Source organism: Piliocolobus tephrosceles, chromosome 14 (genome assembly GCF_002776525.5).
Source record: "Piliocolobus tephrosceles isolate RC106 chromosome 14, ASM277652v3, whole genome shotgun sequence".
Classification (NCBI taxonomy): Eukaryota; Metazoa; Chordata; class Mammalia; order Primates; family Cercopithecidae; genus Piliocolobus; species Piliocolobus tephrosceles.
This window is the reverse complement of record NC_045447.1, coordinates 77,890,635-77,901,509: the sequence shown is the minus strand read 5'-3', so window position 1 is coordinate 77,901,509 and position 10,875 is coordinate 77,890,635. Positions and strand designations below refer to the sequence as shown.

Here is a 10,875-nt window from a genome sequence, read left to right as displayed (position 1 = left end):
AGGGTGCCGGCACTGGAAATAGCTGGTGTGGAGAACGGAGAGGGAGACATGCAGGATGAAGTCCACGCCAAGGAGGGCAGTGGCTCCGCCTCTCTGGGTTAGGGACATAAGAAAAACCTGAACCCGAAGACCTAGCATGAGTGGGGCGTGGAAAGCGAGACAGACTCCAGTGGAAGGCTGTGGGGCGGGACACAGGATTCCCGGAGAGGCCACCCCAGCTCCTGCCGCAGCGCTGGGCGCCCTCCCACGCCTGCTCCCTAGGGACCCCGGGCGCCCCACGCACGCACCCACCCTCCTTCCCGGGCCCGCTGCTCCTCCCTCCTTCCTCGCTGGTTGGCCCGGGCGCCGCAGAGCGCGGCAGCGGCAGGAGGAGCCGGGCGCGCCTGCCACGCAAAACCACCGGGCTGGCAGGGCGGCAGGCGCGGTGCGCGATCCCGGGTGGCGGCGGCAACGGCGGTGGTGACCGCGGCGACTGCAGCGGCCAGCTCTCACCTCTCCCCTGTGCACCCGCATCTCGCCGCGCCGCCAAGCAGCCAGCGGTCCCTGGGTCGCCCAGCCCACGCGCTCACGGCCGAGCCCAGGGCACAATAGCGGCGACAGCCATGGGGAAACCGGCGAGGAAGGGATGCGAGTGGAAGCGCTTCCTGAAGAATAACTGGCTGCTGCTGTCCACCGTGGCCGCGGTGGTGCTAGGTGAGCGGCGCGGCGGGTGGGCGATGAGCGCACCCTCACGCGCTGTCTGCGCCCAGGCCGCGTGCGGCTGTGAGGGTGGGCTTGGCGCTGGCGCACTCCATGCAGGGTCCCTCAATGCCCCCTCGGCCTTAGTCTCGAGTCCCCCGCGGGGCCTTCCCTCCCCCGCCCTCAAGCGCTCTAATTACTGCACAATAAGAACAAAGCTCCTCAGGGACTCCCATTTGAGTGCTCCTTGAGCTGCTGGTTCCTGCTCTACCCAAAATGATCAAAGGGGCTTGGGAGTGGAAAGGGAAGCAAGTAGCTCTTGGTTCTGCTCGTTTGAAAACAGGGTTCGATTTTTTTCTTTGTTAATCCCGCACCATATCTCCCCCTAACACCGCCACCTTCCTCACCCCCACACCCCCAGCCACGCTGCCCGGACAGAGATTGAGTGTGGACTACAGTTCTCTGTCGAATTGGAAGAGATACCTTGGCCTCCGGGATGGGCCGGACCCTTGGGGGAGGGAGGCTGAGAACGCTGTCGCCGCTCACCATGGGCAGTGCGTGGAACGGTGCCTTCCCACGCGGCGAGCGTCGACTGCCTGCACCCGGGCTCTGAAAAGCTGCCACATTCGTGCCTGATTTCTGGGATGTGCCATTGTGGCCCGCGGGAGGTCACGGGGGAAGAGAGTTAAGAGAACTCAGCCCCCTCCCCTCCTGCCTTTCTTGCTCTCCACGTTGTTTTTGTATTTAAAATAATGTTTAAGCCATCCTTGCCTGTTTTTAAACAAGTGTGTATTTAAGTGATCCACCCCTCACAGATCACTGGACCAGGTGGATGTCTGAGCCATTGCTCAGAGGTGTGAGTTATTCCTATTTAGATTCTGATTTTTTGCCAAGGTTGTGTGTTTCTAGCTCTGGCCCGGGGATGCACTTCCTTGGGATTAGGGCCATATCTATCTCCTTTCCCGTGATAGCTCCTCAGCAGGTGAGGGCTGTTGCACCCTCTGAGGAATGTGGATTCCTCCGCAGGCTCCACCTTCCCTTTGGAAACTGCAGCTGTGTTTGCTGAAAAGGCAAGTGAGGACAGCTTGTCTCCTCCCAAACTCGAGCACCTTCCTCTCCAGTTGCTGCTCCTAAATCTCAGAATATATGGTGGTGTGTGCTTCCCCTCCGAACCGCCCCCTCCCCTTAGGGTGGGAATAGGGCAGGGAAATGGCCTTTGGAAGTTAATGGGATTGTTGGGGTCAGATTGGATTATCCAGAACCTTGTGCAAAGGAAAGTCAGGTTTCTAGTAAATAAATAACATCCTGGAATGACCCTAGCAGAGGCTATTTGTAGGAGGAAAGGAGAGAAGTAGAGAAGCAAATCTTGCCTATTTCCCCCAACAAGTGCCAAGTGGTTTTGGAATTTTTTTTTTCTTCGGTTTTCGACATTTTTAAGGGAAAGTTTATGCTACTCCACTATATTTAAATGGCATATGCTACAAAGAACGACTTGATCTCCTTTAGGCCAAAGAGAAGAGATGGCTTTGTTTGTTTTCCTAGTGATAAGAGTCGAGGATTAGTTGTTAAATCTCTTTTTGAAGACTTTGAGAGAGGGCCAGGGTGAGGTGACTCATGCCTGTAATCCCAGTTACTCAGGAGGCTGAGGCAGGAGAATTGCTTGAACCCAGAAGGCAGAGGTTGAAGTCATCCAAGATTGTGCCACTGCACTCCCGCCTGAGTGAGAGACGAAGAATCCACCAAAAAAACAAAAAAGGAAAGAAAAAGATGATTTACACCTATAATCCCAACATTTTGGGAGGCCAAGGAAGGAGGATTGCTTGAGCCCAGGAGTTGGAGACCAGCCTGGGCAACATGACAAAACTCCATCTCTACAAAAAAGTACAAAGATTAGCGTAGTGGTGCACATCTATAGTCCTAGCTACTCAGGAGGCTGAGGTGGGAGGATCACCTGAGCCCAGGGAGGTGGAGGCTACAGTGAGCCATGATCGCGACACTGCACTCCAGCCTGGGTGACAAGAGTGAGACCCTGTCTAAAAGGAAAAAAAAAAAAAAAAGACTTTGCAGGGTAAACATTGGCTTGTGCCTCCCTCCTGATTCCCTGTGAAAGTGGAGTTATCCTGCCTTTTCAGCATGGGGCTCTCCAGAGATACTCACTTGTTACCCGAGTGTTGCACACCACCGGTCAGCATGCAGTTCACTAGAGACTGGTTTGGAAAAGATTTTAAGCAATTGTTCCCGGGCCTTTGGAATCAGTTGCATGAATATGTCTTCAGGGTCAAGAAGAAGTACATGCCCATTTTGCAGACATGGCCTTTGGTCTCAGATGGGCACTTTCCTCCAATTTTAATGTGTGTGAGCCCCAAGAGCTTGGTTTGAGTACTTTTCTTCAGAAAGGAAAGTTACCACTTAAAAATCAAGTGCCCAGCTGAAATCTTCCTGGATATTTGCTCCCTCAGATGGCAACAAAGGGCAGTCCTGCTTCTGGTCTGTGAAGTCTCAAACCTAGACCACCCCCAATGTATCCATTAACAGGGATCCTTTCCTTTTCCTTTTTCTTCAGAGTACTGGGCCTGAGTGGAAAATCATACTTCTGTTTGTGTCGTCTGTAAGGGCTGATTTGTTTAACTGGCAGTGAAATTCCGGTGACTTATAACAGTGGCACTGAGTCTATTCATAAACCCTTGCTAGATCATGATAGTAAGAGTTTATTTTATAACTGCCTTAACTGATCCAGAAAAATCACAGGAGCTCTGATGCAGCCTCCCTTCTGGACTTTTGAGCATGTAGACCTTAAAGAAAAAAACTGTGAAATTTATTAACTATCCTGACAAAACATCATTTTCTGATTATAGCCATTGAAATGTTTGGTCCCTGACCAGGTGCAGTGGCTCTCGCCTGTAATCCTAGGACTTTGGAAGGCCAAGGTGGCAGGAATGAGTGAGTCCAGGAGTTTGAGACTGGCCTGATCTCATCTCTATTTCTAAAAAAAATTTAAAGAAATAATAATGAAATGCGATGTTCAGTCACTACTATAATTTAGTAGCCCTGACACTTTAAAATATTTGATTATAGAAATAAGGGGCAAAGATTTTTATGAGCCAGCTTAAAGCCTGATTTTTCAAGATACAGCACATGAGGGGAAATGTAATAAAGGTCATCTTTGTCAGGAGTGGAAGTTCACTCTTTTCATGGACAAGGAAATGTTAAGAACCAAACATTTCTCAAATTCTTGTTCACAAGATGAAGGGATTGAATAGTTAAGTGACCATCTTTGTTAATTTCTGTGACACCCTACATGCTTCCTGAAAATAATATCTTGAATTTTTACAGGAAAATCCTCTATCCCCTACTAAAATACCACTAGGAACATTTTCACGGCTTTCATTATAATTCTTATAGGCTTATTCTTTGCTTCCTGGAGTGAGCACAGAGCCTGGAGTGAAAAGTCCTTGGGATTTGAATTCTGGAACTATCAAGCTCTGTCATGTAGGCAAATTGTGTATTACCTACAAGCCTCAGTTTCCTCATCTGGAAATTGGAGATATTAGTCATTACCTTGTTTGTTATTAGAGGTGATTAAGATAATGTGAAAAATACTCAGTTGTGTGGCTGGCATATATTCAGCACTCAATAGTTGTTATTTTAAGGTAAATCTGAATAATTTGATTATGAGAAAATTAATATTTTCTTATGAAATAAATTATCTCATATTATGTCTCTGTCTCTGTTCTGCTTAGTGTCCCACCTATAATTTAGGGTGATTCAAGTGTTTTGATGACCTGCTCTGTCTGAGCTAGTAACTGTCTCCGTAGTATTATTCATTTCTTTAAAGGGGAAACGGAAAGAATGAATCATTTTGTTTTGTGCCCCACAGGCTAGTCGCTAATCCTCAATTCATTTAAATATAATATTTAAATATATAATTTATATAAATATAATTTAAGTATGTAAATTCTGAAAGAAGGTTTTATGCTCTAAGTGGGAATTCTGTCCAAGCAGAGTTACTGAGTGAGAATTCTGCCAGCCTTCTGATTCGGGTCATCCAATAATGATTATATAGTATATAATGTTGTTAAGGCACTTCTTATATCCTCACCCTATTCACAATATAAAACCTAATCTTTCCCTCCAGACCAGTTATGCCATTACTTCAGTCATTTGAAAACTCTGTGATTTCAACTTAGAGCTACTCAGAAACAGCAATAGGTATTGGCATTTACATGACAGAGCTGGCAAGCTTATTCATTCTAAAGTGTTTTCTTTGGAGCACAAAGGAAGCAATCATGCATAGATTCTGATTCCATTATCTAAAATCAGAAACAGCTCCTTCATGGTCTTAGTAATACCCTTGCCCAGCCTCATGTCTCTGCCCTGGAGCTCATGTAGCGTGCATCTGGAAGTGCTAATTTGAGACGTGGCATAGGCTTTCCCGCTTTGTCTGTCTAGCCCTTGAGGACAGGGCCCAGCGGTGGTTCACGCTGGTTCCAGGTCCAGCCCCTCACCTGCATAGAACCTTGGCTCAGCACTGTTTACAAATATCCCTATAGTAATCAACACTTAAGCCATTCATTCATTTAACAGATATGTATCAGACACCCACTGTGCACCAGGGATTGTTCTAGAGCCGGGTCACACGGCATGTTCTCATGGGACTTAATGTTCAAGTAGAGAGAGGAAGACCATAAACAGAATACATAGGTAACCTACTGTATAGAGTATGTTAGATGGCAATAGTGTTCTGGAGTAGTATAGAGTAGGGAGCGGGCTGGCAAGGTGGGGAGTTGCAGTTTTAAAAAGGGTGCCAGGAGAGGCCATACTGAGAAGGTGACAGTTGAATCAAGACTGAGGAGAGGTGAAGGAAAAAGTTGCACAGGTATCTGGGGAACATCCTAGTTTGTGTGAGAAACATCAAGGAGTAGAATGAGGGAGGGAAAGAGTAGGAGGAGATGAAGTGGAGGTAAGGCTGGGGGCAGAGCAATAGGATAGTTCAGGTCCAAGGTCCAGGAAAGGGGAGATGGGTGCCTCAGCTGAGCAGCCAGGAGTGGAATAGAATGGAAAGATAGCTGCTTGGGGTTAACCTGCAGGGCTTGGCTGAATTTGGTCCAAGGGAGAAGGCGGTGGCCATCTCTAGCAAAACAGAGAGTCCTGGAAGGGGCACCGACTTGGAAAAGAACACGGCATGTTCCACAGTGGACATGTTGAGTTCGAGGAGTCAGAGGGGTGTTTGGGCAAAGGTAGGCAGGAAGCACCTGGCTAAGTAAGTCTGGTGCTCAGGAGACAAACGTGGAGTGGAGTGTCGACTTAAGAGAGCATGTCAGGGACCTGATTAAGGCTTGCAGAATGAATGAACCTATTGTGGGAGAATTGGGAGAAGACCAAAGACAGAGTTCCGGACAACCCCAGCATTAGAGGCCTGGGAAGAGAAGGGCCCCATAGGAGAAACAGGAAGTGGTGTGATAGAAATTAAGAACAGGAACAGTGATGGGTGACAGGTTCAGGGGCAGGAGTGAGAGGGTCTGGGGACGGTGTTCAACAGCGTTGGGGATACAAAGGACAGGGACGTGACCTTCTGGGCTTTTATTTGGAGGCACTTAGATGTGAAAGAATTCAGAGAAAGTGGAAGTCATATTTAAGATCCAGAGAGTATTTTCTTTGCTTTGCTTTTTTAAGAGACAGGGTCTCGTTTTGTTGCCCAGGCTGGTCTTGAACTCCTGGCTTCAAGCTATCCTCCTGCCTCAGCCTCCCAAAGTGCTAGGGATTAAAAGTGTGAGCCACTGCACCCAGCTTTGTTTTGTTTTGTTTTGTTTTTTGTTTTTTAAGGTGACTTGAGTCTGACCAAACCTGAAGAGAAGTGATCATTAAAAATAAAAATGCAGCTGAGCATGGTGACTTATGTCTGTAATCCCAGCACTTTGGAGGCCAAGGTAGGAGGATTGCTTTAGGCTAGGAATTCAAGACCAGCCTGGGCAACACAGCAGGACCCCTGTCTCTGCAAAATAAAAATTAAATTAGCCAGGCATGATGGTGTGTGCCTGTAACCCCAACTACTCAGGAGGCTGACATGGGAAGATTACATGAGGCCAGGAGTTCCAGGCTGCAGTGAGCATGATCACATCACTGTACATTCTGGCCAAGGTGACAGAGCAAGACCCTGTCTCTAAAAAATAATAATAATAAATGCAGAAGAGAGAGAAAACATTTATGAGTGATGTTGCATGGAGTGAGGCCTGGGACAGTAGAAGACAGCGTGAAGTGGAGGGACCTGGTCGGGGATTGGTCCTGAACAGAGAACAGGACTTTATACTCCTGAGATGGAAGGGAAGGAGTTAAGGGTGAAGCATTGTATTCCTTTCCTGTGGCTGCCATAACAAATTACCACAAATGGGGTGGTTTAAAAAAACAGAAAATTTTTTTTGAGACTTATGTATCCATTACTCTGTGCCAAGTACTGTTCTGAGTGCTATATAGGTATTAAACCATTTAATCTTTCCATCAAGCATATTTTCAGGAAACTGAGAGTTAAGAAACTTGCCCAAGGTCAAGGGCAGAGCTGGGATTCAAACCCTGGAAGCCTGGCTCCAGAGACTCTGCTTCTAACCACTGTCCTCTCCTGCTGCTGTGTGATATTTATTACCCTGTATTCTGATTTTTCTGCCTCCCTCACCAACTCATGAACCCTAAGGGAAGGAATTTTGTGCTGCTCTTCTCTGTGCCCACAGTACCTGTCACATTGCACAGTAGGGTGAATACATTTGTTGAATTGTTGAGCCATTTATGACCCAGAGAGTTAGTAAAAGGTTGTCCGTTTTTGTCAAGGGAACAAATGAGCCTAAAACTTAGATCAAACTCTGTTACCTCCATAAATTCTGCTCTGCCTGTTTCAGCCCCCTCTGATCTATGTCAGCAACATAGATTAACACTTAATGAGTCTATATAAATATCAAGGATGTTAATCTTTTCTTTCTCAAAACTAGATTACAGACCCCTTGAGGTCCCTGTTGTTACATTTCACAGGCACTAAAAAATAAAATGAGCCATAAAGTAATAAGACTGACTCTTAAAAACTAATTTTTTTTAGTTTTCAAAAAAGTGTATCTGCTACCTACACTCTCTGAGTCTTTGGTTCTTATTAAGAAGAAAGGGATTTAGATTAGCTAGGAAAGCAAAGAAGATTCTATTCATGCATCTTTTACCATTTATAGATAGTGGATTATCTGGTATGATGTTTGTTGAAAAAGAGTTGAAAACAAAGTTCTGAAATTGATTACTGCTGTCTGCCACTGGCTTAGGGTCAGGAACTAGTGGTATGTGTGCTAGTAATTGTTGACTTGGGTTATAAAACCTCTGAGAGTCCTATAGCTTTAAGAACCTTTAGCTTTATGACTGTGTATTCATTCCACTGTTCATTGCTGGGAGCCAGAGGAACTCTTCCCTAAGGAGCTAAGTGGGGGTTAAAGGGCATTACAGGATGATAAAATGACTTTGCCATCGAGTCAACTGTTTTATGTTTGGACTGCTGATCAGTGACATAGGGGTAATAATGTAAATTGTATACGGGGCTCTTTCCATGGTAATATGTTCTACGTCAGTATTATTAGATTGTTTATTACAACAGTAATAGAAGACCTAATATATGTATATTTTTGGACTTTATATGTCTCTAATTTAAAATATTTGCAAAGTACACAGTACTCCAAAAACACTAAACAAAATAATAGTTTCTTTAAAATGACAGGAGTGGCCTAGTTCCTATATCCTCAAAACCAGTGATTTCTACAACAATAAATAATCAGTTTGACATAGGGAAAACAAAAAAAGGCATAGTTCTTCCTATATAATGGGGACTTTTGCTTTTAATGAGGAATATAGCTTTATGTTTATATATTTCTGAAAACTGATGAAAACAGACAAGGTTGCTAGTTTAGTCATACATGTTTAGTTTGTATTAATATATTTACTCCATAGCATGCCACAGACATGACAATATTAGCAAAATACTGAGCACTACTAATTGGTTTCCATAATATTTTCTAGAAATTTGGGAGTTGATAGTTAAGTTCATTTGAAAATACATATATATGTGTGTGTGTGTGTATGTGTTTATATATGAATTTGCTTATATGTTCTCTAAAATACTGAGATACGTGGTCTCTGTCTCTATATATACATATATATGTATGTATATATTATGTATTATATACATAATATATATGTGTATTTATTACGTGTCTTTTTTTTTTTTTTGAGACCAAGTCTCACTCTGTCATCCAGGCTTCTTTTTTTCAAGTCTCACTCTGTCACCTAGGCTGGAGTGCAGTGGTACGTTCTCGGCTCACTGCAACCCCTGCCTCCCAGGTTCATGCGACTCTTCTGCCTCAGCCTCTCGAGTAGCTGGGATTACAGGTGCCCACCACCACGCCCAGCTAATTTTTGTATTTTTAGTAGAGATGAGGTTTCTCCATGTTGGCCAGGCTGTTCTCGAACTCCTGACCTCAGGTCATTCACCCGCCTCTGGCCTCCCAAAGTGCTGGGATTACAGGCGTGAGTCACCGGGCCCGACCCTATATTATGTGTCTCTATCTCTCATCTATCTTATCTCCTTAGTTAAGTACCTTAGAGATCCTTCTGGCCTAGCCAAAATTCTACATATTAAAGAATTAGGAAAGGAAACTGGGCTTTGAATGCTTATGCCTGGTGTTTTCATTTTTGCAGCCAAATCAGAATCAGATTTGAAACATCACTGAAATGATTCTGATTTTTGGTTGTTCTGTGCAAGGTATATATAACTCAGGTCTATCAAATCAAAACCCCAAACAAAATGATCTAAACACAAAATTATAAAATGAATCTTTAAAATGATTTTACATATTAGACTCTGCACATGCAGGTTGGTATATACAATCTTAATGCCTCCTATGAGGAAGACTTTGAATATAAATCACTAATGGTTGGCAAATCTTGAATATCTTGTTAGATGTTGCTTACTTTAAGATATGGTGTTTTATTTAGTACAATAACACTACAAAATGAAGTTGCTCACCTGTTAAAAATTTGAGCATTGGGCATAAGAAATAAAGCTTCAAATGAAAACAAGCTGTGTAGAAAATTTTTGTGTGCAAATTCAGGATGTAGTGGAGCTCAGATGGGTAAAGCCTGGGTTACGTCAGACAAGGTAGGATTAGGACTCAGTTGTTAGAGAGCATGCATGCATGTGAGAGCACTTGCTTATAAAGAGAAAGCTTTCCACATTAATTACTTGTGAGAAATTGTGATTACCTTTAACAGAGCTGAGACTGAAAATTACTGTCCTAGGGAGTCCGTGACACACTGGCCTGGTGCCAGGGAAGCTGTGTTCGCCTGAGGTACTGCAAATTTCCCGTGTCACTGGAGATTTGGGGTCACATATGCTGTGACAACTCAAGAACTCTCGACGAAAATGAACTCATTTTAGATGACATTGAGTGGCCCATTTAAACCCCCCATAGCAGTGTCTGTTAAAGTAGAAAGTGTTTTAAATGGCCTTTTCTATTTTGTTTTGTTTTGTTTTGAGACAGAATCTCACTCTATCACCCAGGCTGGATGCAGTAGTGCGATCTCGGCTACTGCAATCTCCACCTCCCAGGTTCAAACAATTCTCCTGCCTCAGCCTCCCAGGTGGCTGGCAGTACAGGTGCCTGCCACCACAACTGGCTAATATTTTCTATATATTTAGTAGAGACGGGGTTTCACCATGTTGACCAAGCTGCTCTCAAACTCCTGACCTCAAGTAGTCTGCCCGCCTCGGCCTCCCATAGTGCTGGGATTACAGGCATGAGGCACCATGCTGCGCCCAAGAGATTGATTTAGAAAGAGTTAATACATTATACTTGCTGAGGGAACAGCCCCAAACTGCAACAAAGAGTGCCCTGTTGTAATTAGTACACCCACAGTAACACCTCTGTTAATGGAAAGGAAGTGTTTCAGTGACTCACTCTTTGCCAGAAATGTTACTAGTTTACTTTGAAAATTATCTGCTGACTGCCTGTTCCATTACCAAAGGTAGAATATTTCCTTTCCAGTAAATAGTCCTATACTTTCTGGGATGGACAGATCTCTTCCCAGCTCACAGATGCTTCACGTTCCTCTCCCAGGCCCAGCCTCAGCTGTGTGAGCTCTGGGCAGCAGTCCCCACTCAGCCAAGACAGGGAGGGATAC

General features: G+C 44.7%; 1 protein-coding gene across 1 annotated transcript in view; it reads left to right on the top strand.

The window, feature by feature from the left end:
* Positions 1–372: 372 nt before the first annotated feature.
* SLC1A1 (solute carrier family 1 member 1) overlaps positions 373–10,875 on the top strand; it is a 92,964-nt gene continuing 82,461 nt past the window's right edge. The window contains exon 1 of the mRNA XM_023213186.2: positions 373–693. Within this exon, the coding sequence (XP_023068954.1) occupies positions 603–693 (91 nt within the window). The 5' untranslated portion in view covers positions 373–602. The remainder of the gene's footprint in view (positions 694–10,875) is intronic.